Source organism: Mus caroli, unplaced genomic scaffold (assembly GCF_978045245.1).
Source record: "Mus caroli unplaced genomic scaffold, Mus_caroli_1 scaffold_8, whole genome shotgun sequence".
NCBI classification, from domain to species: domain Eukaryota; kingdom Metazoa; phylum Chordata; class Mammalia; order Rodentia; family Muridae; genus Mus; species Mus caroli.
Genome location: NW_028227263.1, coordinates 72,874,004 through 72,901,457, shown reverse-complemented (window position 1 = coordinate 72,901,457; position 27,454 = coordinate 72,874,004). Strand labels below are relative to the sequence as shown.

Here is a 27,454-nt window from a genome sequence, read left to right as displayed (position 1 = left end):
TTTGTTAATAGAAGTACTCAACCTCCCACCTTTCTCTTGTTACAACAGAGGAACCAGATGTCTCCTTATCCAAAGCCAGTGCCTCCATCTATATTCTGAATTGCACCCCCTTCTTCCTTGAGGCTATTGTATCCACCGTTGTCTTCCCTCTTCTATGAACTGAACAATTCGCACTAGATACATCCTCCTGATATGTATCATAGAGCAGCTGTATGTCAGGCTCTGTTCCACACATCTTACCTTACTTCACAGTTGCCTCGCTACAGCCCTATGCGGAAGGAATGAACATCCATTTCTACACAAGAAGAAGTTGAGGCCCAGAGAAGGCAAAACTGTGATCAGAGCCCCATGGTAAGTAAGGACCTCAGGATTTGAACCCAGAAACCTAGTTGAAGAGCCCAGCTCTGAATTACTTCTATGCTTCTGGCTCACACGCATCCACTATCATGGATATATATAGTCACTTAATCTCACTTTACTCTTAAGAAACCCTTAATTCCATACTCCCACAGCTTATTCTATTATTTCTTCACATTACTTTGCAACTGCTCTCAAAGCCTCACCTATATTAGTCATCTCTTTTCACCCTGTTCTCTGTCCTACTTTAATCTGTCTTATTTCTATTCAAAGAATTCTTGTTGGACTACCTTGCATCAACATTTCTCAGTCATGACCTGTGTTAGTTTTCTTCTTATTACTGTGGTGAGCAGCATGACCAAAGGCAACGTGGGGAGGAAAGCACTTACTTGGCTTACAGCTTAGAGACCACCTCCGAGGATGTAGCAGGAACCTGGAGGCAGAAACTGAAGCAGTGGCCATGGAGGAAAGCTGCTCACTGGCTTGCCCCCCATGGCTTGCTCTGCCTGCTTTCATATGCAACCCATGCCCAGGCAACCACCCACAGTGGGCTGGGCCCTCCCATATCAATCATTAATCAAGAATGGAAGCATTTGAGGTGTGTTTCCCTTTCCTAAATGACTGTAGCTTATGCCAAGGTGACAGAAACTGAGAAGTATGCCATCAGCCTCCGTCAGTATTTGCCAGTGGTAGCTGCTTCTTTCTTACTGGATAGACTATTGTGGGTTTTCAGGGTGTACTCATTACCTTCTGCCTAGCTTACTGGGTAGCCCCGAACAGGCTTTCTCTTCCTTAGAAGACACATGAAAAATGTCACCCAAGAGCACACCTTGGAGGAAGCTTGCTATCAGGAAGAAATGTGGGGCATGACTTCAAGTGAACGGTGTGTTAGAGTTCACACAGCATCTTCAACAGTCTTCTGACTCAGAGATGCATTGTTTCAAATAGTCTTCTCTAAATACTTTAACGTTCTATCCACAATGGGATAAAATCCCTCTTTGATGCTTTTTGGTACCCAGGCAGATGGTGTCCAAATTCTTTATGAAAAACAAAAAACAAAATACCACACCCAACCAGATTTTGCTTAGGATTACTTTCTATAATTTTTTTCTACAGAATTTAGATTACAACATTTCCAAATACAAAGCATTGTTAAAAATGTGTATGTGTATGCATATTTTCCCCTTCAGACTAAGTGGTCTTCTTCCTATTATGAAACATTATATCCCAAGAGCCGTGTCTATGTTATTCCAGCTGACAGTTTTGGTCCCACTTGGCCATGTAGACAAAATGCTGTCTGAAAGGATAGGAAGATTCCAAGAGCTGTTAAAAATAGTCATGGTTTCATGTGCAGAGTCTTACCACATGCCAGGCACAGTACCAGAAATGCAGCATGTTCACTTTCTTATTTCTTATTGTTTTAGACATAGTATGTCCAAGGCTCAAATAGGCTTCAGGATTTGCCCAGAATCAGCCAGTGAATAACCCCAAAATGTGGGGGTTCAGGATGTCACCCACACAAGGCCAGATCTCATGTGTCTTTGAGAAGGTACCTTGTACCTCCCCTTCATTGGTAAGAATTGAGTGTGCTGTCATGGTTGTGCTAGAGAATCCATAGGAAGAAAACATTATTCTATAAACAGTAGTGGGACAGTTGAACAGACAGTTTAGCAAAATAGTAATGTTAGAATTCCGATTTGTGAAACACTAATCAGAAAAAACGTGGCCCAGCCATTGAAAGCTATGGTTGGAAACAGCTTGCTACAAAAATGTACTCACCCAGTTGTTTTGCATCCATTATTGACAATCCTTACACTTCAGACACAGCCATAACCTTGACTGTCATCCCCTGCTCTTTTATTGTAGAAGAAACGTACTACTGCAGAACCCTAACCAGAGAGTTGGCAGCCCTGAAAACTCATTTCATTCATGTCGTAGGGCGTGGATAAAGCCGCGCTCTTTATAGAGGAGCAGAGTGCCTGTCTGACGGGCTACACTTTGCTCTTGAACCTGCCTGGCGGTAACTTGAAAGGCCTCCATGTTCAACCAGGCTTTCTTCTCTCTCTTTTGTTCTCTTCTTGATGGACTTGCATTGGGATGCAGTGGTGTCCCTATTAACCTCAGTGGCAGCCTTTTCATGATGGAATTTCTAGAGGATGCCTGGCTTAGGAAAGACTTTGAAGGTGTTTTTCTTCTGGGTGTTTGATGTATCTCCTTTTGACCCTGTTTGGTTCTAGGGCAATGACCATTCCACCCCCACCCCCACCCCCAAGCAGCGATGCTGGCCACCACCCAGGAAGCCTCACAGTTAGATAAGGAGGAGCAGTGGGAGCACTGGGAATGGGCCTGGAGCTCTAGCGCCTCATGAGTTCTGCTCTTACAATCCGGCCTCTTTCTTGGTCTAGATGTCTTTGTTTGTAAGTCATGTCTTGGGTTCAAACAAAAGCCATGTGAATTTTTTTTTCAGTGATATTATAGGTGATGCTCACTGTCCTTCAAAACAGAGAATAAACCAGTTATTGCTTGCTGAGCTTATGAAGTCTCTTGGGACAGCTGCTTTTCCATAGTGCAGTCCATTAAGTTATTATCAGAAGCCAGGGAAGAAGGAAAAGACAGAGTTAAACGTAACGGGACCATGCTTTCAGATGCTCCATGGCCTTCTCAGATGTGGACCCTGGGGCGGGGATGGGGGTGGGGTGTCTACCCAGAGGGAAGGCTGCTAGGGATTAGTTTTGTGCTTTTTCTTTTCTTCACAGAAGGGACACATCTGAATGTCACATGCTCACGTTCATGGGGCTCTGTAAGACAGAACCCTGTGTAGAGACATCTGATCTCTCCTTGAGCAGGTGCAGACATGTGTTGAGCTTAAGCTAAGTATGATGGTGTGGTGTCTTCTCAACAGAATCTAGAATGACCTGGGTAAAGGGGACTATGCCTGTAGGGGACTATCTCGATTACTGGAAGTGGGAACACTGGTCGTGGTGAATAGGATTCTAAACTGTATAGATTGAGAAAGGGGACTGAGCAGAGAGCAGAGGCTTGCATTCTTTGGTCTTCTCTTCTGACTATAGGAGTAAGGTGATCAGCTATCTGGAACTCCTGCTGCCTTGATTGCCCAGTTATGCTAAACTGTACCCACAACTGTGAGGCCAAACAGACTTCTCCCTGAAGTTGCTTTTGTCAAGAGAATTTAACTACACCAGTCAGGAAAAGAAATGAAGACATTGAGTCTGTATTTTCTGCACTGCCCAGGTACCAAGTGGGAAGCATTCCAGGGACCAGCCTCCTGCCTTTATCCTGTGGCAACACTTTCTCTGGCTCTTCCTTGAAACTTCTTTGTACTCATTTGCTTCCAGTCCTACCTAGATGCTAGGGTTACTCAGAGCTCAGTCCTAGTATGGCCCTACCTCTAAGTTGCCTGATTTTCACTGCAAACTCCACTCCTGCTGTCGGACTCATTGAACATCATGACTGTTTCCTACCCATGCCTTACATCTAACTCAAATCTCTCACCTATATCTTTCCTGTAGGGAAAGACAACCCTGCCTTGTTTATTCGAAATCAGGGCAGTGTTTACAGCTCCTCCATCTTTCCTATGCTGCTTTCCCTTCCAAGTTCCATCACCTTTGGATTTTAGGTCACCCCCCCCCACACACACACACAAAGGACAGGAGTGGCTAGTGTCCCCATCATTGTGACATACATCTTCTCTCCCAGGTACACAGTCTTCCAGACCTCCCCATGGAGCACATGACTTACTACAATGCAGAGCTTAGCAACCTCTCTTCCTTCTAGAACCCCCTCAGGGTTCCTTCATGGGCACCCCTCATTTTCAACATCAGATCCAGGTTTCTTAGCACAAGAGCCATTCTGAGCTGCCCGATGCTATACTTTCCAGGTCTTCTAACTGCCAGGTAAAACAAGGCTGTCCTGGAATGAATGAATTGTCTTGCATGGTTGTACCTTAGAACATCAAGTTCTCTCCCAGGTATGCCTTGCTTTATTTGTGTGTGTGTGTGTGTGTGTGTGTGTGTGTGTATGTTGAATTTAACATCTATAAATGGTCTGCCTCAGATCATAACTGTCCTAAATATGCATTTGGGGGCTTGTGTTATGTTGAACTCTTTTTGAGATAGGGTCTCTTGCAACTCAGGTTGGTTTTAACTCTATTTAGCAGGGGATAACTTTGAATTCTCTGCCCTCCTGCCTCTACTCCTTGAGGGTTTGAGTTACAGATGTGTGACATCGCACCTAGTTCTGTGAGACGATGGGGATGGACTAATTGCCTTGTGCATGTTAGGAAGGCACTCTACCCCATCCCATGTTAAAGCTTTTAAAATCCAGAGCCCTATCTTTAAAATGGAGCAGGCTAGTCAAAGAACCATCTGGTTTCTTTTGAACATTCCAGGGATCTGGCCAGGTCTGTGTTGTGTTTTCCCACGGTGCACACTGGTCCTGCCTGACAGCGAGCTGCTTCACTTATGCGTGTGACCTGCCTGGACTCTGAAGGCATCTGACTTTGTGATTCCCTAGGCTTATCCCAGTCAAGGAACAATACTCAGCTAACGTCATCTTCTCCACAAAACTTTTCTCCTTTGAGACACAAGAAGCCTACAGGACCTTGGGGTATGGTGGGTACTGCTTCCTTGTTCTTCCTCAGTCACAATTGACAAGATGCTTTCTGGTAAAGTCAACCCCTAGGAGGGTGCTCAGCCTCAGGGGCTTCTAGGATATGATCATCCATCCACCTCTCTCACCAGTATTCTACAGTTGCCAAGGTGCCAAGAAGCACTGGGCTTAAAGGTTTCTGCCCTAGGTCCTCGTGACTGGTGGAGAGCTCTCAGGTGTGCTCAGTGTAGAAAGCAGGAACTCCAGCTTGGTTGGTTTAGAGATCAGAAAGTAACTATACACAACCAACGTCACTGTAGCTCACAGCAGCTGGGGGTCGGAATAGTACAGAGAAGACCGGAGCTTTCAAGACTGGGACCAGGTTAATGTTAGTGGCATGGAGTTTGATTGAGAACTGGAGGAAGACTTTGCCTTGACCGTTAAGTAGAGCAAAAATGTCACGGCACTACGACAACCCAAGCCATTGCCATGGGTGGGCTTCCTTATAAAGTCTTCTTTCTATCCCCATCCCAGTCCTCTATGTTTAGCATCGTATTGCTCTCATCTCACTGAGGGATGTTGGCCATCATATTGATCCTAACTAGGTTTGGCAGCTAACTTAATGCAGCCTAAAGTTATTGGAGGGAGTCTCAGTTGAAGGATTGCCCAGATCAGATTGGTCTATGACCATGTCTCTTTGAGTCCATTTTGAATGATGACTTATGTGGGAGGGCCCAGCCCACTGTGGGCAACACCGACCCTAGCAGGTGGGTCCAGGTTATCTGAGAAAGCTAGCTTGAGCATGAGCCTGTCACCAAGCCAGTGATTGAGTCAGAACGCAACATGGTTTCTACTCCATGGTTTCTACTTTAAGTTCCTAATTAGAGTCCCTGTCCTAATACACCCTTTCCTTCTCCCGTTGCTTTTGGTAAGGAAGAGTGTTTTATCACAGCAAAAGAAAAGCAAACTCAAACAATATCCAGTGATTGACAGCCAAGGACGAAGCTGGAGGCAGAATTTGAACTGAGCTGTGTTAACATTTTCTAAATGGTCAGAATCTGAACTCAGTCAACAATGAGACTCAGTATAAGAGGGACGCACTGAAAAGATGTCAGAGGGTGAGACTAGGCAGCCAATGTTCCTGGTCACTGCACCTCACTCCAGACAGATGCCAAAGCTCATTATCTAGAGCAAGAGAAGGAGTAAAAAGTCATGTGAGGAAGGAGGCCTTGTGTACTGCAACAGAGCTGTCCTGATTTGACTCCCCCGTCTCCTCCTTGGAGTTCTGGCCCTTCACCTTGGATGCTTTCAGCAGCTTCTGATAGGAGCTCAGGCTGGAAATCTGTTCTCTGTTTTAAACACCCATAGTGAGAGCTAGCAAGACATAACAAACACCTACACTCCCCCAATCCCCCCCCCTCTCTCTCACACACACACACACACACACACACCCTTACTTTCCCTGTTGCCCTGAGTATCAGTCAGCTCAGCTCAGACACCATGATGGGTTGGCCGGGGATAGGCACAGACACTGGGCAGGGACCAGAGCCTGAGCTGGGGATTCTAGATAGTGTCTGGGTACAAAGGCTCAAGGTGTTGTTGAACATTTCACATCAAGGGGCTGCCTCGGAGCTTCATTCTCTTCTCAAACCTCCTGTCAGCAATTACTGTAGGAGATTTCAGAAAAGAGGGTTGGGGTGCAACCAAGAAGGTGGAGAGTCTGCCAGTCTTTGGGGTTTGGTATCATCCGGAGTCAAAGAGAACTCTTATCCCACCAACTTCTCTACTTGACCACAGCACACTGCAATTGGGCAGGGTTTGGGGTCCTGTTGTCTTGGACAGATTGTGTGCTCTTCTGAGATGTCTGGGCACTAGAGGAATCACACAAGCACACTGGGACTCAATAGTTTTTTTTTCTCCCGAAGACAGGAAGAGAGGACAGAAGTTCCTACCACTTGGCTGGGGGATGGGAAAGGTGGGGCTCTGACAGCCTTCTCAACAAAGATGCTTTTGATATGGTGATGTGTGAATAATAGTCCTCAAAAGAAAAAACAAAAACAAAAAAAAACCCCACAAATCCTCAAGTGAACCAACCACCAACCACCCAAAAACCTCACAAGCTTGCTGTGATTCCTAATGCCACCTTTAATAGAGAATGCAAAGCCACCATTTTTCCATTCCAGATATCAGCTTGGCAGGCACTGGTCTTAAACCTTTGTTTTATTGTTATTGTTGTTGTTGTTATTATTATTATTATTATAAGAAGATGTGTAGGCTATAGCCAAATTACTCTGTTTTAATTTCTTTTTCGTCCAATTAGCATGAATTTTCTGAATACCTATGTGACAGGCATTGGGGTAGGCTCTGTGGTCCCAAGAGTATGCAGACACAGAGTGGCCAGTTTCAAGGTCCTTAAGCTCTCACTTGGAAACAAGACATGTGTGCACATGCACTAGTACCCATGTGCATGCGCACACACACATATACTCAAGCAGACATCCTCCTGCGCCTAGGCATGGAGCTGTAATTACCCACCCACACCTCGGGTAGTATTGAGCATATACAAAAGAAAGAGCAGTGCAAGGCGCTTCAGGTAAGTGTGTGCTCATGAGTGGACAGGGAGGGGCTGTTTTCTAGAGGACTCAGGGAATCAGACTCAAACACCACTTTGAGGGAGGAATTGCAAATGTTGCTACTCTAAAAGTACAGTCCCGCCTCATGGTTTATAAACTATAGCCAGGTCTTCCCTCCAGTGAACTGCATGGTGTTTCTGTGCCCTCCTTACCCAGTGAACAGTCACTCCATCTTCATCTTCCATGTCCCTCTCCCTTCTCCCTCTGAGATGTTTAGCTCCATTTTGCTTCAAGGTTGTGGCCCTATCTCTTGCTTTCATTCTCTTCCCTCCTGACTTTATTTTTAAAATTTAAAAACAATATATCTGTGTTTGTGAGTGTGTGAGTATGTGTCTTTGTGTATATGTGTGTCTCTGTGTGTGAATATGTGTGTGAGTGTGTGTGTGTGATTATATGTATGTATGTATGTGGTTATATGTGTATATGTGTGACTGTGTGTCTGTGTGACTCTGTGTGTGTGTGTATGTCTATGTGTCTATGTGTGTATGTCTGTGTGACTCTGTGTGTGTGTATATGTGTGTAAGTATATGTGTGTGGGGGTGTATGTTTGTGTCTATGTGTGTGTGTATGTGTGTGAGTATACGTGTGTATGTGTATGTGAATATGTGTGTGTGAGTGTATGTTTGTGTCTATGTGTCTGTGTGTGTGACTGTGTGACTCTCTGTGTGTGTGTGAGTTGGAGGACAAGCTGGGTGTTGGTTCCCGACTTCCACGTTGACTCAGGAACGTCTGCTGTCTACCACTGCCTCCAGCACGCTTACTGCCTTCCGAGATCCCAGTGTTCTCTGGCCTCCTATCATGCAGTAGGAGTGCTGGGTTAGCCTCTCACTGCCAAGCTTTATGTGATGTCCTAGTTTCATTCTGTTGCTATGACAAGCACCATGACCAAAGGCAACAGAGAAGAGGAAACTGCCAGGACACAGCCCATCACTGAAGGAAGTCAGGGCAGGAACCCAAGCCGGAGCTTGAAGCAGAAGCCCTGGTGAAATTCTGCTTGCTAGTTTATGTTATGGCTCAAACCCAGGCTCATGCTTAGTTAGATTTTAATTTTTATACAGTCCAGGATTACCTGCTCAAGGAATGATATAAGTGGTCCTGGCTCTCCTGTATCAATTAACAATCGAGACACACTCCCCCAACCCAGACATGCCCACAGGTCAGTCTGACCTAAGAGCAGTCTCTTGAATCAGGCTTTCCTCTCAGATCAAGACTTTCCACTCAGATGGCTCTAGGCTGTGTCAAGTTGACACATCTGAGCAGGACATACGAGTTCTGAGGATGGATTTGAACTCAGAACTCAGGAGCTTCCTCCTGGCTGGCAGGGCGTGACACACTGAGCCAGCTCCTCAGCCTGGTGTCATTGGCAAGCCATTCTTATTTGTAGGCTCTTCCCCTGTCTTTCCATCTCCTGTTTTCTCCTTCTTTTTCAAACCTCTGACAAGGCCAGTCTCTTGCCATTAGACTCTCCTTCCACTCCACCATTTGATGCAAGGGTGGTCTCTCAAAGTTGCCAAAGTCCTGATGATGACCAAGGCCATGATTGGGACCCTGAGCACCCTCATCTTTAAAGGGAGCACACACCAGCAACATGCTTCCCTGCTCTCTTCTTCTCTCCTTGCCCCATTGGCTACCTTTCCCCGTGGCCTCTGCCACCGGGCTTCTGCTCTGACTCTCCAAGTGAGGCCAAAGACCAAGGTTTATTTCTGGAGCCCTTGCTACTGCAGAGGTTCATCTACAACTAGTGACTTTCATCAGACCTCATGGAAAACTACTTCAGTTTCAGCCCTGACTGCTCTCCAAACTACACACCAGTCAGTCCTGGGTTCTCACAGTTTAGGGGACTGTGGATAAATCATTCACATCTTACTGTCGCTGTGTCTATAATAATAATGAGGGGTGACTTCTTATGCACCTCTTTGCTCTAATAATGGGCAAGGTGATGCCTGTTTTGTTTTTCTCACGGTTTCATTGGTGTCATTACACTTTGTTCTTGTTACCATACAGATGGATACCTCTGTTTAAATGATCAGGTGTGAAACCCAACCCATCCAAGAGCCATACAGAACAGCTTCCTTTCTTCATGCTGAAGCTGCCCCAGGCTCAGGAATTCCTCTAGGCATTACTGGACAGTCCCCAGAGAAGCTGGAGTGCTGTCAATTCTTTTTTGAAATCATTTCTTAACTCTTCCTGTCAGTGCAAGGATACTAACTTGGGGCAGACCCTACTCATTGTGGTTCCAGTTGGTAATGTGGGTGGTTCTCTCAACTCCCGTGCTCTCCTTGCCCCTAGTAAACTACTCTTTGCTGGCACATTATTTGTTCAAAGAAAGCATTTCAGGGGTCCACTGTGGTTCCCTTTTCTTTGAGAATCATTTGGACTTATGAATCCTGTGCCTGTCACTTGAAGGGTTTCAGAGTACATAAGCTCTGCCATACAGGGCTTTGACTCCTCAAAGTAAGCCAGACACCTCTCCTCCCCCAAACCACATTGTCTGTTAAATTTTTATTTGTTTTAACAGAGCATTCACTGCCAAGGTCAGGGGTTGCAACTAGGCTGATGGCAGACCACAGGCATGGGCCCTTTGTTGGCAACGATGAGGTTTCCTGATAGCCAAATGAAGATGGCTTGCCAAGTCACCCAGTTTAGCTGTGCCTAGTGGGGACTTTTCTGCGTCCAGCTATGCACAGTCAAGAACTTTGCAGAAATGGGGTATGTTGACCATTATTATCAAGAACGCTGCTCAGACTGTGATTTAATGTTTTCTCCAGTGATACTGATTGGTGCAGAGGATGCAAAGTGATTATGAATCTTTGAAGACCTTTCTCTGACAGGAGAAAGTGTCACGTGCAATAGTTGGCATGGCACAGATACTTAGCCAGTTCAATTTTCTTTTTATTTCTGTGTGCCAACCCCTCTACCCTCTAGGTTCTCTGTAGAGCAGATAGGAGGTGAAAATAGATTAGAATCTGTTTACCTTGCCATCCCAGAGGACATGTAGAAGCACAACAAAGGGTCTGGCTCCCTCCAGTGAGTCTAAACTCTCGCCCAGGGAAAGCTCGTCTCTGTTGTAGTCACCCAGTTGTGAGAATCCAGAACAAGGGAAGACCCATGGCAGTATCTAATCTATGTTTTACAGATAGGGAAACTTAGACCCTGAGAAGCAAGGATCTGCCATTGAGGTAAGCTGTACATCTACAGCCAGATCCAGATCTCTGAAGGCTCCCCTCCAGACACTTGTCTCAATATCACACAAGAACTCTGCCCAACTGGACCACAATTTCCTTGAGCCTCTCATCTGGGCTCTGTCCATCTCTGCATGCCACTCACAGCTATAAGTACCTGGTGCAATGGGTCATGTGCACAAGACAGACATAGCCAGCGGCTCAATGAAGCCACAAAGCTTATGTACGGAACTGTCACAGAAATCAGGTACTGGGAGATGACCTGACACTTCCCTATAGGAATACCATGAGTGTCCTGTTAGGCTGCTGTGTGCACACCTGATCAGAAATAGATTGGTTTTCCCCTTGGAAGATAGACTTGTGGTACATTCTTCACTGGTTTCTCTGAGCTACTGCTTTTGAGAAATAGTCACTGAACATTTACAGAGCCATGTGCTGGGTACACAGAGATGAGCTAGCACAGAAATGGATTCTTTCCCTGGTGGAAAAATGATCTAATGGGAGATGAAAGAATAAAAAAGAACGAGAATAAAAATAGACCACCCCTCATGCAGACGGAGTGAGGCTAATCTCTGCCTGCTTCTAAGAAAATAAAAACAACACTGCACAATGTGACTTTGATGAAGTCTAAAAAAAATCTAAAACCCAACATGCATTATTTTACTTTATCTCAGTGGATTTCAACTCCCAAATATCTGTGTTTCAAAAGGTAAGATTAGATACCATTAAGCCAGCCTAGCCAGCATTGATTTAAAAACCCTCTTCTGTGCTTCAAGATTGAGGAGGTTGTGGACCTCTGTCAATCTTCTTGTTATCAGCTGGATCTTAGCCTGCCAGAAGCCAGCTCGCCTGATTCCCTATTCTGGCCACATCCCTCCAATCTTCTGGTTTCTGTATAGGATGTCTGTGTGAAACCATGAAGCAGTCAGTTAGGAATACTAACTTCAACTCTAGGCTGCTCTTTCTTCATGAAATTGGGTGGGCTTGATGTATTAACAAGACACAATTCAACATATGTATTAACTTTGTCCTAATGGAAACAAAGAAGAAAAGATTTATTTTGCTCACACTCTCAGATGGCTCAGTCCATCTCTTTAGCCCAGGTGTCTATGTAGACCATGACAACAGTGGGAGCACATAGAAAGCTTCTTCACTTCAGGGTGGAAAGGAAGCAGAGAGTGGGGAAAGGACTGGGTACCGGGTAGAGCTATTGATGGTATCCTCCCAATGGTCTATTTTCTCCAGGTAGATTTTTATCTCCTACAGTTTCTGATACCTTCCCAAATAGAGCTACCAGCTGAAGACCATGTTATTAACACATGAGCTTGTTGGTGGTGGTGGGGGAGCATCTCATGTTCAAATAGTAACAGTAGGTTTTATATCAAATGACGGCAATGCTCCATATGATACCTTGCAGATTTCTTCTTCACTGCAACAGAAAGAGGTACTTATGGGAACTCAGAATGTGTGTGACAGGTTTTCTGGGCTTCCTCAAGGAATGAGCTCCCTCGCCAGGCTTTCTCTCCCTTCCCCATTCTTTCCTTATTCTCAAATGAGCACTTATTCTCTAGCAGGCTCTGGGTAAGGAGCTGGATGCCCAACCTAGCACAAATCTGAAAGGCTCCTATCCCTTGGTGAGCTCATGTGCAGCAACTATGGAAGACACTGCATGATAAATACGAAGTGGTACCCAAGAGAGGCAGAGCATTAAAGAAGAATGTGAGCTGGTGTTGGCCTTGTAGTATTGCAGAGAGAGGGAAGTCCTCTTGAACCTAAATCATCTTAACCTTCCTCTTGTGATGGACACACACACACACACACACACACACACACACACACACCATTTAAATCACCCGCATGACTGCTTCCTTGGAAGAGTCTTCCATTGGGTACTAGGCAATTTCCCAAGTCCACTGAATGAGTCATTTCTGTAACAAGGGATCTTTCTGGAGTATTAACTCACTCTGTATAGAAGTTCCTCAAGGAGTTGTTTTGGCTTTGCTACCTTTGGGGTAGAAAATGCCACGGGGAAGAAATCAGACTGGCATGTCATACCCAGACCTCAAGCTTTCTGAGTCTACTCTCATGTATTTTGCTAACTCAGCTTTATTGACTTAACACTTGTCTTCAAATTGACTCACTTAAAAACTTAAACGAATTTATCACAAAAGACATCTTTATATTGCGACCATAAATAGAATAGCAATATCCCTTGCCCTAAATAGAAGGTAATAGTGAGAATAAATACAATTAAATTGTTGGCTACCGTCCTGCTCAGGGGCTTGCTTTATCAGGAAGAGCAGATGGGTTTTAAAAGGTTCCCCTATATTTAGCATTCATCACCCCTAGAGCCCACCCCTCTCCATTCCAGACAGTGGTGCTTGGGATTAGACTACAGGCTGGGCAGGCCACCAAATCTGCTGAGGAAACTCCAGACCTGGGGGGTGGGGTGGGGAGGCGGCTATTACTGCACGTGCCAACTGTGAAGCAAGGCCATTTGCTATTTGAATGATCACAGCCAACCGGCTCGCAAAAGGCCTCAGTGAAGCTGAGGTGTGCTTTGCTGTCCAGCTTCTCCAGAAATTTCCATCTGGTACTGAAGGCTTATGATCAAGGTTGTGTCTGGACACACTGGAGCCCCTTTAGACCCCTAAGGCAGGTCAACCTTTGGTGAAGATTCCTTGTGGCTTTACCTCATGGCCCAGGAACGTGGCCAGCTAGACTCTGAAAAATTTCAAGTTCCTTTTCTGTCTTTATAAAGCAATTATTGTTCTTAGGTTTCAGTTACCTGTCCATCAAATTTCTCTTGCAGGGTGTGTGTGTGTGTGTGTGTGTGTGTGTTCACTATAGCATACCCATAGAGGTCAGAAGATAACCTTGTCCACCTGCCTTCACCATCAATCTCATTTGAGCTGGGTTTGTTGTTGTTGTTGTTATTTGCCAATACATACTCATGGCCTATGAGTTTCTGGAAATTCTCTTATCTCTGCCACCCATCTGTCTGTAGTAGCACTTGGATTAGAGATGTGTGTTAGTGTAGCTGGCTTCACATGGGTCCTGGGGATTCAAACCCAGTTCCTCGAGCTTGTGTGATAAGCAGTTGTCCCACTGAGCCACCTCTCCAGTACATCTTGCAGTGTCTTTATAATAAATGTGTGGACTACATAAAGAGCTCTTCACAATACACAAGGGCATCCCCGCTTGTGTCTGTAATGAGTTACTTTTTTTTTAAAAGACTCATTTTAATTAACATTTTGTATTAACATTTTAACATTCATTAACATTTCTTTAAAACATTCACTCTAGGACAATTCCGTGATGGGCAGTGGAAACACATAGGCAAATTCTCCCTGGTGAGTAGGGCCAGGGTCACTACAGAAGGCAGATAAAGAAAGCAGTTACACTCGTGCATCTCTTAGTGACAGGGACATACCTGCAGAAATGCATCCGTAAGCGATATTGCGTAAATGCTACCAAGTGTTCTTCAGACATGGATGGTGCAGCCTTCTATCTGCTCACTATGTGCTATATGTTCTATTGCTCCTAGGACCAAGCACGTGTTCCTGTACAGTGCACTTACTATAGGCAACAAAATGGTACACATTTTTTTTTTTAATCCAAACATAGGAAAGGCACATTATGTTTCAGCTCTGCTATAATCTTAGGGAGCCACTTTGGCATATGTAGTTTGGGATTGAGCAAAACATCATATCGTGGGGTGTGACTATGTTCCCACCAGTGGGGTGTGTATGCACATTGCTTGGGCCTTATTATAAGCTGGTCTGAGATTCAGCATACCTGCTAGACCTCCAGATGATGCCTGGAGTTGCTGGTTTAAGGACCATACGTTGAATAAAAAGGCCCTAGCCCAGTGTCTCTCAATTCCAGAACTTGTCTAAAATGCAAATTCTCAAGCCTTAGGGTCTCTGGAGTGGGGCTCAGCGATCTGCTTTGGGCAAGCCTTTGAAGTAATTCTGATGCTCTTTCAAGCTTCAGAATGACTTTATAGACGTCATGCCTCGCAGGATGCCATATTCACTCATCTTCCCATTTTCTTGCAGGTGCTGTGTAGTGTGAGCCTGACAGGTAAGGGGCCATGGGACCCCACATTTTTAGTCTTTCAGTTGCCAAATCAGATGATCAGAGGTTTGAGGGTCTAGTCAAGTTCACTCTTGAGGGGGAAAAAAGGCAGTTTCAAGACTAGCCTGCTGCAGAAGAGCAAGGGGGAGCAGGAAGCTGGGCAGGGTGTTGGTTGGAAGGGGTCTAAGGAGCCTTCTCCTTCCTCCTTATGTGTTTATGGGACCGTAGGGACTTCTCCACTGAATTAAACAGGCAGGCAGGCCAGAAAGGATTTACATCAATGTTCACACAGAAAAGTGTGGGCTTGTACATCTCATAGTCCCAATTCCAGGTGTTAGAGAATTGGGCCACATCCAGCAAGCCTATCCAGACACACTCATGATACTCCATGGAGTGCATTTTCCAATCCCATGCCTCTGCCGCTCCCCCTCTCTCCCATGCTTCTTGGCGCCATATCATTTTCTAAGCGAAATAACCATCTCATTGATATTGCTTTGTTAAAACCACACCGCGCTCTTAAAATAAACCAACGTGCCCCAGCAGCCCCCAGCAGCCCCCAGCAGTCTTTCCTTTGTGTGTGTGTGTTTTCAAATTTTGTAGTACAACACGTGCAACATCTACCATTTTAAACTTGTTTAACTATTCTATTCAGTGGCGTTAAGTACATTTCTGATTGCTGTGCAATCTTCGTCACTATCCCTCTATAGAACCCTTTTCATCTTGCAAAAGGGAAAATTTATACTAATTAAATAGTAACTCTTTATTCTCTTCCCACTGGCGGTGGCCACCACCATTCTACCTCGAATCTGGTTGGTCTGAGGAGGCTCCTTTTCGAGGAATCAAGCAGTGACTGCTTTTTTGTGACGGTGTTATTTTGAGTTTAATGACATCAAAGTTCACCTATGTCGGACAGCGCATGTGTCAGAAGTTTCTTCATTGTTGAAGCTAAATAGTATTCCTTTATAAATGTCATCACTTATCTGTCAGTGGATATTGTAATGATGGTTCTATGAACAATGGTATTATTGCACGACAATCTGTTTCAGTCTCTGCTTTCAATTTTATAAACTTTTTGGTGATTTTGCTTATTTTTCTTTTATGTGTATGCATGCTTTGCTTGCATAGATGTCTGTGTATCACATGTGTGTTTACCCATAGAGGCCAAAAGAGGGAGTTGTATTCTCTAGGCCTGGACTTGAAGATAGCTGTGAGCTGCCATGTGGGTGCTGGGACTCAAACCCTGGTCCTCTGGAAGAGCAGCCAGTGTTCTCAAACACTGAGTCATTTCTCCAGCCCCTCCATTTTTAAAAGTGTATACCCACCAGCGAGACTGCTAGATTAGATGGCATGGAATCTCTATTAGGGTTTGGGGGGGCAGTCCTATTGCTTTCTATTGTGGCCACAGCATTTCATATTCTGTCATTTGCACTTTGCACAATCAGGAAAAGACTGTGCCTTAGGAGACCGAGGTTCAGAAAAGTGGGGACATTGACTTGAGGACACACAGGTAATAAGTGTTTCGCCACAGCAAAGCATCCCCACTGCCCAATGGTAGCTCCTGACTGGTACAGAGGTAGAGGTGGATCTCCTGCATCATGGGCAGTGAGCATTGCCCCCGTGAGAACACTGCAGAAGTAAGGCTCTGAGTGGCATCTGGAAGAGATTTGTATGACCTCACTCTGTGGGGTCAGAGCCACAGAAGGCAGCATGGGTAGGCTGTGGAAAGTGCTGAAAGTCGTGGCTGTTTCCACAGGCATTCAGGGTCTTTGTGGGAGGCCTTCTGTAAGCATGTCCAGACACATACAGGACAGCCCTGGAGTGCCTCTCACCTTTCTTTTTGATTCTCATAGATAAACATTTCGATTAGGACACTTTTCGATTTGCATACTTTGCATGGTTTACTTGAAGTCAAGTTCTAGGAATATAGTTTGTGACCTATAGAAACAGCAAGCCAAAGTCACCTGCCCCGTCAAGCTTACTCTCTCCAGACACCAGATGCCTTTTCTCTATTATTTACACTGTCCTGGCACATACCTTGAAAGAAGGTGCGAGTTACCCTAGGTATCGCTCCCCTGAGTGAGGCCAACACACTTAGCCTAGAAACTAGAGATACAGAAAAACTAACAGCACGCGTTTGGGTCTTGCTGGGCAGAGTCCCAGTATGTCTGCCCTTTCCTCTGCATCTGCTGAAATGAAAGACCTCAGCGATGTCACCCCAGTGCTAGGAGACTACAGATGAACAGTGAGTCCCTCCTACAGACTCAGAAGTTTCCAGTATCCTTTTACCAACCTGCAGCGGTGCACAGAAAATGCAACTGAGTGTAGAGTGCCAGAGTAGAGGGTATAAAAACGTCAGTAGCAAAAGGTATCGAGGAGCAGTGGGTGGGGGCTGGACCTGGGACTGGAGCGGGGGTGGGGGTGGGGGTGGGGGTGGGGGTGGGGGTGGGGGCAGGTAAAGGCAGATCCTCTTGCTGTGTGGTCACAGAAAGTCCTGGGACCTCTGTGAGCCTTTTTTGCTTATCCACAGATGGGTAAAGACCACAGTTGGAGTACTTATTGAGGCTTGGCTAGAGCTCTTAGAGAAGGTGTCCGGCCCTGGGATTAGGCATCTCCCTGCTGAGTGCATTCTTTCCCAGATGCACATCTTTCCTTACTAGGCTTCACTGACCAGGGGCAGTTGACAGCATGAGCCCTTCTGTTTCCTCTTCAGAAGAAAACTCCTCTTCTCATGTGTATCATTCCCTCTTCTCTCAGTGACTCAGTTTCCCCGACCTCTAACAGGCACCATTTTCCATTCTGATGGCTCGAGACAGAAGGTTGTTGGAGGGGAGGCAAAGGCAGTGAGTGGCCTTTTAAAGCTGACCCCCCCCCCCCCCCACACACACACCCCTGTTCTGCTTGGATCTTTCCAGCTGTCATGGCCTACTATGTCTTGGGCTCCAGCACACTGTCCCTGAAGGCCTTCCCCAGGATTGCTGAGTCTGTACTGTCCCCTGTCATAGACCTAGGCGTTTCAGGGACTTCTCCCTTGGAGATTACAGCATGCCTGTTTCCTTACTGGAGGCTGCTTCATGCATTTTTTGGATAGTTCCTGTCATCTGGAATGGAGGTACTCATGTAGGTACTTCCCTAGCTATGACTCTGGATGAATTATTTGATGGCTTTGTATTTCAGTTTCCCCACCTGTACAATAGGGGTAATAATGACATCAACCTTATCATATTGCTTGTGAGTCTTAGAGGTGTTATTTGAGATCTAACACCCATAAAATGACTATGGTGTTATTGTCTGTTGGTGCCTTCCTCCTGGAGAAAAGAACTGTGTGCGGAGGGAGGATGTGTCTTCCACTGTGGTCCCCAGCATGGATCTTTTAGGACCTGGATCCCAGCATATAAAAATCTTAAAAGCTGGTAACATTAAAAAAAAATACCAACAAAACAAAAGCAAGCAAACAAAAAACTTGGGGTTGGCAGGCATTGGTTCTCAACCTGTTTGGTCAAAGAAAGGGATTATTGGGCCAACTACAAAGACTTTTAAAAGCATGGTCTTAGTAACCAAAAGGAAAAGAAAACAGTACCTCAGGATATGGTAGCTCAGAGGCAATGACAGCTGGGACTGGAAACTGCCTAATGTTCTGGCTACATTGTAGCCTTTCCTTTCTTCTTTGTTTTTCCCTTTTGCATCCTTTGTCCTTTCTGCACATCAGCATTTGGGGACCACTGGTCAGAGGGATGGATCATCTGGATCTCCAAACTGTGGATTGAGATGCTGAAGGAGCAGGAATTGCATCCTTGAAGCTTGAAGGGGGGTTAGAGAGCAGAGCAGGATCCCGGGCTCCTCAGACAATAGCAAGAAAGCATAGGGGAAATCCCCTTGACAGAGCAGCGAGCCTCCCTCTTGCAATGCAGATTTACTACTCACACAGCAAGCAAGGCGTGATGCAGGATTTTCCAGGGAAACAAATCAGCTCCCCCAAGTGCTCGCAAGTGTGCCAGGAGGAACACAGCTGCCCGTGTGTAATGCAGACACGCTCTCCCTGGTTGAAGCCACTCTCCTCACACTACTGTGAAGTAGGTGACAGCTGAAGCTGAGCAAATTCAGGGACAAACAGGTCCCATCAGGACACTGGGCAGTCTCCTGGCTGGGTGATGAATTGCGGGCAACTGGGGAGAATTTAAAACCAGTCCAGCTGCCACCTAGGAGAGTGACTAATCTCAACACTTAAGGATGAGACCAGCACTTCAGAGATAGCAAGCAAGACCCAGACTGTCAGGCAGACAGTCACTGGGGATGTCTCTCTGGCAGACCTTTAGTGAGGGACTTGTCCCCTCCCACCAGCAGGAGACAGCCGTCAGCTCACTGGGCTGTGGAGTCCTGCTATCCTGCCATCTGCCTGTCTAACTCAGTTTTGCTGCAGGCAGCTGTGAGATCTGATCCTCTTGAGCTTATCTAGATCCATGCAGCATCCCCAGCCTTGAGTGGTCATCAGAGCCTCTGGCTTGACAGTGTTTTAAAAATAAAACACCCATTTCAAATGTCCCCTAAAGAACATTTGGAGATAGAATTCAGGGGTGGGACCATACGTTCCTATGTGGGCCATGTCTTAAAGATGTCCCTTTCAGTGTCCTTCCATTCATGCTGCACGTGACAGCTTTCTCACCGAGTGGAGGTGTTTAACTGTCGGCTGAACAGTGGGGATCTTTTGAGACATAGAGACTAGGATCCAGTTGCTAGTCCCTAAACCTGAGTTTGTTCATTCAATAAAATAAAACCCCAAACAAAACAAAAACCTTTATGGGCTTCATTATCTACCAGGCATTTCCATCCTGGGGCCCTGGGCCATATGCTTCCCGGGGTAGCTATGAAGGCAGCTCACTACAAACTAGCACACTAACTTGAAACATTGTGACTTTAAAAAAAAGATTTTTTTTTGGTAACTTGATTAAGGGGTTCTTGAGGGTGAGCTTGTAGGTGGCTACGTCATTTTGCAATGTCAAAAGGCTGAGCACTTCCGGACCATGTATTTCTCACAAGGAGCTGGGGACAGAGAAGAAATAAAACATAATTGTGAGTTCTGTCTCCATAAGGTACATGATGCGATACTCAAGCTGTACACTGGATGAGCAACTAAGTAAGAGGGAGAGTGGGTGAGGCGGCTGGGAAGGTGATGCAAAGGAGGTGGTGGTGGAGTAGTGAGAAGACAGGGACCTGGGAAGGGAGCAAGAAGAACACCAAGGTCCATGTATATCAGGAGTCCCAGATAGGAGGATTGGCATGTGCAAAGGCATAGAGATGGGCCATTATAGAATAATCTAGAAAGTTGTGAGTCATATTGATGGAACAGGTAGAAGCCACGGGAAGATTAACCCAAAAGGCCATAGCTAGGTTATAGCCATGGATGTTCATTCTCTGCTTAAAGAAGTCAATGTCTGTCTACAGTCCCACTCTGGGGCAAGTATTTATAATTTTCATTTTCACCATTCCCAGTCTGTAAAATCCAAACAATTTTTGAAGCCTAGCAACTCTGTACTACAAGGGGAAAGAGGCTGTACTCACTGAATTGGTTTCTAAGATAGATATCTATTTACAATTTAAATTTGACGCTAGAACAGTTGGCATCAAGGACTAGGAGCAAGGGAGTTAAAACCAGACCGTCTTTCTCTTCTATTTTATCTTTTAATTGTGTTTATGCTTGGGTAAACTATACTGGAATGGAAGGGGGAAAAAAAAAAAAACCAAAACAACCAAACCCCTCCCCCAACAAAGGGACCACCTTGAATAAACACAGTCTTTTCTCACAGAGTACAGGGTGTAACTGCCCAGGTCCGTGATCTCTATCTAGCATTCACTCAAGACTCCTCTCAAAAGTATATTTCACCTGGCCTTCCCTGGGTGGCAGGAGTCACTGCCTGCTCATGCATCTGGTCACAGTGATGGGCAGAGCTAGCCCCTTCTCCTCTGCCACTTTCCCAGACAGGATTTGACATTTAATAGGGTGATAGGACCCTGGTATAACCTACTAGATGGTATCAATTCTGACCAGTCTGATATTCATTCTAAGGCACCCATGCCAGAGATGGATCGGTTGTTAAACATCTTCACAACCTCCCCTGCTCTGGGTACCTGGGTGTAATTAGAGACGTCTGGCTCCGTTGCCATAGGAATCTAGTTTGCAGGAGAATGACAGGGCCATAGCCTCCAGAAGATTTAGTTCATAGCCTGCCTGACCTTTGGCCTATGGAGACCTTGTACTTCATTACTAGCAAATTAACTCACAGCTTTGGTTTCATGACTGATAAACTAGGGGTAGCAGCAGTACCCACTGAAGACAGGGAGGGTGATGAGTCAGTGAACAGGTGCTTCGAAATAGTCAGCATGGGCCAGGTACACAGAGCTCAATGAACAGTAGTTCTTGGTGCCACTGGTTGCTTGCCCTTGGGGTACCACAAGGATAGAATCTGTTAATGTCTTGGCTAACTTCAAAAAGCTTGTAGTTCATGCGAGTCATCATTACCGCCCCCCCCCCTTAGTGCCACAACAGGCATTGTTAGGATCACCAAATACTCATCTGTCTTCAGACAGAGTTGTGTAACTCTCTTAATTATAATGGCTCATCTGGTGTCTGGGGTATTGGATGACAACTGGCATAAGCCTGCCTTGCATGGAAGCAACCAGAATATGACTTAAATATTTGATATTACATTAAACCAAGCACAACTGATAACAGAGGGGGCTGTTTTCAGAGGAGGAGCCCTTTGAGGCACCTTACCCAAGGATGCTGTGTGCCTAACCTGTGCTAGACTGGGAAAATTTGTGCCTCTTGAATGACTTCTGTAGGCCAATTGTGAGGGCAATGTAGTACACATGAGAACCGTGAATCCCACTCCTTTGTAAGGGTTACACTCAAGCCTAAAGCCCAGGAGAGAAACAGAATAACTCAGTTTACCAAGCAGGTATATCAAAGCTGCAGCCTGCAGGCCCCATACACACCAAAAGAGCTATGAAAGTAGTCGAACGTAAAATTGCAAATGTATTTAAAACACTACAAGGTTTTCTTTGCTTTTTATTTTGTAATAAGACTACATACTGTGAACTTTGTAAATGATAACATCATGTCACAGTATCTAAAGGTTGAACATGCCTGATACAACATGAGCCAACTGACCGCAAAACCCGGGATGTGCACTGGGGTAGGTAATGCATTCCTTTCACCAAAGCCCCATTCAATCTGACTCAGAACTCAACTGTGATCCTGGGTTCCTGGGGGAACTCAATGGGCCGGGCACCTTGCAGAGAGTCTGTCTTTTTACACTTCTCGTGCAATTCCACATGAATGATAAGAGTGTCAAGAATGCAGCCAGGGCTATACTGTCTCAAAAAACAAAAACAAAAACAAACAAAAAAAGAATGTCAAGAATGGAACTCTGAAGACAATCACTCAGAAAAGGAGATGTCTCGCAGAAACTCTACCCCTGGCCACGGGATATTTAATGCTTGGGGGCAGGTCAGGACGACTGAGGCCACCAATCTAAAAATCTCGCCCTGGCTGTCCTGGAACTTACTCTGTAGAGCAGGCTGGCCTCGAACTCAGAAATGCCCCTGCCTCTGCCTCCCACAGGCCCAAAAATCTCATTTTCTAAGAAAGAATTGAAAGCTTTGGAAGAATAGATCTGTAGGCCGTGTGTGTGTGTGTGTGTGTGTGTGTGTGTGTGTATGTGTGTGTTTGTATGTGTGTATATATATGTGTGTGTATGTGTATATATATGTGTGTGTGTGTATGTGTATATTTGTGTGTGTGTGTCTATGTGTGTGAGACACACAGACACACATACACACACAGATTTACTTGTTTTTTTAACTGTTCATCTCTTAGTCCCAGGACAACTTATTCCCAAAGTGATTCTGTCTTTCTTGCCTGCCCAGTAGAATTCAGGATCATACTGTTCTCCCCTGTCCAGATAGGACCGTGGTTCTCTCTGGTGGGTAACTTGCCATCTTCCCCAGCACAGTTAGCAAGGTGTGACGCAAAAGCGTTGTGGTCTTGAGTAGGAAGCATAGGGCAAAGGAGACAGAGTCCTCTTGACACCCCCAAATCTATTCCAGGTCACTTATCCACAGCAAACATTTGCGGTGGCTCCAAGGGTAAGTGTTAAAACCACACTCCTTATCAGAAAGATGGGCTAGTGCGATTCCCATACTCTGTCCCACATTATCCCTTCCTTCTCCATGCATGGTAAATGCAGTGAGCCTCCTTCCCTCCAGATTAAGCAGGTGGGGCTGGCTGCAAACAGAACTGGGCTATTGATACCAACCATGTGGCCTGGGTAGTGCAGGTCTATGGTGATCCCCATCAAACTAGGAGAAAGTGTTGATTGACAAAGCTAAAGTCCACCCCAAAGACAGGCGTCCACAGAGATGATGCTATAGAAGGTGTCAGGGTGGGCTAGGTGACAGTTTTCTTACTAGGATCAGTCCAGGTATGGGGGTGGGGTTGGGGGAGACTCAGGGATCCCCTGGTAAAACACGGTGTGCTCACAGCACAAGAGCCTTGAGTTTTCAATACACACTCTATATGTAAATGCTCCTCTGGAAACTTCCGTCTGCCTGCTGGAAGAATTTGACTGTGGAAAGTGAAGGCTTCAAGATGCCTTTGGCAGGAATGGGAGACACCACGTGTAACTGATCTTCTCATTACATTTTAAAAATTAAAAGTCCCTGGCACATAGAAGAGACTCAGTAAAAAGTTCAGCGAATTGATGAGCCGGGATGCCTGCTCCTGGAAGTGGGAGCATATGTACACACACACACACACACACACACACACACACACACACACACACCAGAAGAAGTAGGCATCTGAAGGTCCTTCCTTTTCCCATTGTCAAAGTCATCTAGTGACCCAGGAGCACTTTAGTCCATATCTCAGAATGTGACTGCACCAATTTCTGTTCCGACCATACACCAGGAGAGCAGCTATGGGAAAGCAGTTCGTTTCTGTTTCTGCCGAGAAGCTGGCGGCACAGAGTGTATTAACTGAACATTAAGTGAAAGTTTCCGGAGTTCTTGGGGAAACCGAGGACGAGAGGAATGAAGCAGAGAGGGACTCTTGAAACATAGTGGAGTCCATAGAATGATTAGTGGGGTTACAGAAAGGGACAGTGGGAGAGAGAAAGCAAAGGGCAGGAAGAGGCACCAGCCTGCAGGTTAGGGTCCCTAGGGTCTCAGCATCTTGGATTCTGGACTCTCTCTGTTTTGGAGGGATCTGAAGGCAGGACCCATCCATTCTCTGTTCTTATCTCCGTATGAACGAAGTTGGACAAAGGAGGGGCACACGCAGCACAGGACGCTTGTTTGATTGAGCTTGGCTCCTCACTAATCCCACAGAGAATCAAATCCGCCTCTTGTGCTCTCAGGGACCTCACCCTTTTACTGAAGGCCACCTCAGAGCCTTGCTGCCTTCCTACATGTCCACCACGGTTTGGAGGCTCCGGACATGGGTCGGGCTCCGCGTGCAGAAGACTGTAGGATCGGGAGCCAGCTTCAGCTCACGGGACACCCTGATTGATGAGCCCGGCTCAGTTAGAGAGCTCATTCCGAGAAGTCCCGAATCAGGCGCAGCTGGAGGTGTGGTCCCGCCCACCTCTGAAGAGATAGGGACAAGCTGAGATCGCGCGCTCCTGGGGACCCCGAAGCCCACCGGGCGGCGTTGGAGACTTTCCGACAACCTCTCCGGGTCTTGGCGCCTGCTGTGAGCGCTCAGCAACCTGGGGTTGCCTGGGGCCTTCGCAAGGTTGTCAGAGCACCCAAAGCCAGGGGAGAGCCCTGGTCTCCAGCACCGCGCGCCACACCTTTAGCGGTGCCACCCCCCCACGCCCGGATCCTGGGCTGGCCGGCGGGAGGCGTGGGTGCGTACCGGTGTGTGCAGGGCACATTCCCCTTCCCAGGAGTCGGTACGGAGCCCTTCCCACTCATCTCCCGCCAGGGGATTCCCCTCCCCCAGCTCAGAGATCCCCCGCGCGCCCCCTGCCCACTTTGCCAAGGCGAGAAAACGGCCGAGCCGGAGACAAAGAAACTCCTGCCTGCCTCCACTCTCCGTCCTTCTACCCGCCCGAGACACTCCCCGGCGCCCTCCCTCGACCCCGGCGACACCGCGCGCGCACACGCCGGGGGAAGGGACTAGGGGACAGGGAGCAGGGTGGGCGAGTCCGCTTTCCCCACGCCGCGCGGCTACAGCTGCCCGTGCGCCCCGCCCGGGGACGCCCCTCGGCAGCCGCGCCCCCATCATCCACTCCCTAAAGCGTCCCGGGCCCCTGACACTGGCACCCCCAGCCCAAACCGCCAGCACTTATCCCTCCAGCTGAGCGACAGGGGGGCGCGGCGCACACAAAGCGGATAGGGAGTAAGGAGCCCAGGGGAAGAAGAGATCCCGCCGGGGATCGGGGCACGGGCTCAGGGCGGCTATTTACCCGATTTCTTCTTCGATCTCTGAGATGTCTGCGAAGATGAGGAAGACCACGAGCAGCGTGAGCGCGGCCAGCATCCAGCTCCGGAACTGCAGCTGCATGGTGGGGTCGGTGCCCTCCGGGACCCGCGCGCGGGCCGGGGCGAGGAGCTGGGGCTGGAGGAGCCTCCGCGCTCCACGCGCAGCAGGGCACACACCCTGCGCTCCGGGCGAGTCCTGGCCGGCGGCGGCCAAGGCGACAGCAGCAGCAACAGACAAGGGTTGCTCTGGCGCAGCGAGCCCGCTCGCTCTCTCTCCGCTCCTGCCCGCCCCTCCCCTCCCCTCCCTCCTTCTCCCCCCCCCTTCCCCCCCCCGCCCCGCACTGGGCTCCAGGCGCAGTTTGACAGCTTTGCTCCGCGCCTTGCCTGGTCTCCTCCCACTAACTCCAGCGGCCACCCACCCGCCTTTGCTTTTCCTGCCCGAGAGGGCTCAGGGAGCTTGCCACTCCCGGCCTAGGAAGGCTGGGCTCGGGCCATCGAAAGCGACCCGGAGACTGAGCTGAGCCAGACAACTCGGAGCACCCGGGACTGCTTGGCAAACGCCTTGCGTCGCTCCCTCTTTGTCCAGCGCCCTCGCTTCCTCTCAAAGTTTTCCCGACACAAAGACTAGCACCTTGGGGACGGTCTCCGGCGCGCTGCGAGGAGGCGGTATCCTCTGAGCTACGCTTCAGCAGTTGACGAATTGAAAGGGGAAGTGGAAGAGAGGAGGGGAGAAGAAATGGGCGAGAGGGGCCAACTTCACCAGCGATGTTCATGGCAATTGGTGGGCGAGGTGCTCAGTCTGCACAACACCACCTTCTCTATGGGCGGTCATCTCTGTCCATTTATACACTCAAGCCCGGGAGCATGGAGCTCTCGAGTTGTTTGAGGTCATGGCTAGAACCCAGGGATCCCCGTAGTACCTGCTCTACTTCCAAGAGCAGGCATAGTACCCACATTGTGGCTGGTACTGTACGTGCTTCATCCCCTTAGCTCTTGCTCTTTTCTGGTCTAATCAATAAACCCCTGGAGTCCTATCATGATCAAAAGGCCTTCTAGAAAAATACACTTCCCACAAAGGGAGATGCCCCTCCCCCCACCCCATACCGAACTATTTCCCTGCTTCAGACCCTTTTAGCTCACGTTACCTTTTGCCCTGAGCGTTAAGTGGGAAGAACTCATTCATTAAGTTTCACTAGAATTAGATTACAACACACACACACACACACACACACACACACACACACTGGATGTAACTTTTCAGAAGAAGCCAGATCATCCTTTGGTTAATGAAAGGTCCTAGAGGTTGCTTGTTAGGGGCGTTGAGAATGTCAATGCAATGCCCTACTGTTTGGGAAGCACCTGTAGATAAACAGAGATGCCCACTCAGTTGTCCCCCAGAACAACTCCGAGGAGCTAGTAGTACCCCTGTCTCTCCCAGGCCAAGGTGTGAAGGTCTAGAGAGCTCCTCATTCTTCTTCATCAAGGAACAGGCTATCTTGTGACCAGAATCCTTCGCTCTCTTTGTGAGTAAGAGGGAGAATGAGGGAGAGGTCTCTGCAGGAGGTCTGCTGGGTTCTGTTGTTGTTTTTATTGTTGTTGTTGTTGGTGGTACTGGTGGTAGTGGTGTGATTCAGGACAAGCACTCCCCTGCAGGGAGAGCCTCTATGCCCTGCCTGCTGACAGGATAAGGAAACAGTGTGGTAAGGTGGGGGGCAAGTTCTTCAGGGGTCTCCTCTGAGTGCCAGCAGCAGTTGTCTTTTTCCCAGAGGAGGGACGCGCCCCTTCCAGGGTGCTTCATTGCTTTCCCACCCCCTGCCCTGCCCTTGCACATCCGTTCCTTCCCTTTCAAGGAGTACCCAAGAGTAGCACACTTTCCCACTTGGGGGTGACTTTCAGAGGCTGAGCACCTTGTTGAAAGTCGCTCTTTCCTTCCAGTACAAGCAGGGAGATGTCTAAAGAGGGCATCTCAGAGCTGAGGAGGTGGCTCAGTCTGTCAAGGGCTTGGCGCACATGAAAGCATGAGGACTTGAGTTTGGAATTCTCGAACCAAGTTCAAAGCTGGGTAATGTGCATCTCTAACTGCAGTGCCCAGGGGCAGGGCAGAGACAGGCA

General features: G+C 47.3%; 1 protein-coding gene, 1 long non-coding RNA gene and 1 other non-coding gene across 4 annotated transcripts in view; 1 reads left to right on the top strand and 2 right to left on the bottom strand.

Moving 5' to 3' along the window:
• The window catches only part of St8sia2 (ST8 alpha-N-acetyl-neuraminide alpha-2,8-sialyltransferase 2), a 71,398-nt gene extending 45,795 nt beyond the window's left edge, over positions 1–25,603 (bottom strand). Inside the window, exon 1 of the mRNA XM_021168000.2 lies at positions 25,327–25,603. Coding sequence (XP_021023659.1) covers positions 25,327–25,424 — 98 coding nt within the window. The 5' untranslated portion in view covers positions 25,425–25,603. The remainder of the gene's footprint in view (positions 1–25,326) is intronic.
• Positions 2,216–2,354, bottom strand: LOC115031677 (small nucleolar RNA U109). The gene has a single exon (XR_003837340.1). It is a non-coding gene; the product is annotated as a small nucleolar RNA U109 (small nucleolar RNA).
• LOC110298640 (uncharacterized) lies at positions 4,164–15,883 on the top strand. Of its 2 annotated transcripts, XR_015047728.1 has the most exons (5): positions 4,164–4,271; positions 4,766–4,988; positions 10,117–10,307; positions 14,842–14,866; positions 15,684–15,883. It is a non-coding gene; the product is annotated as an uncharacterized LOC110298640 (long non-coding RNA). The 2 variants fall into 2 exon arrangements; XR_002378391.1 differs by lacking the exon at positions 10,117–10,307.
• Positions 25,604–27,454: the final 1,851 nt, after the last annotated feature.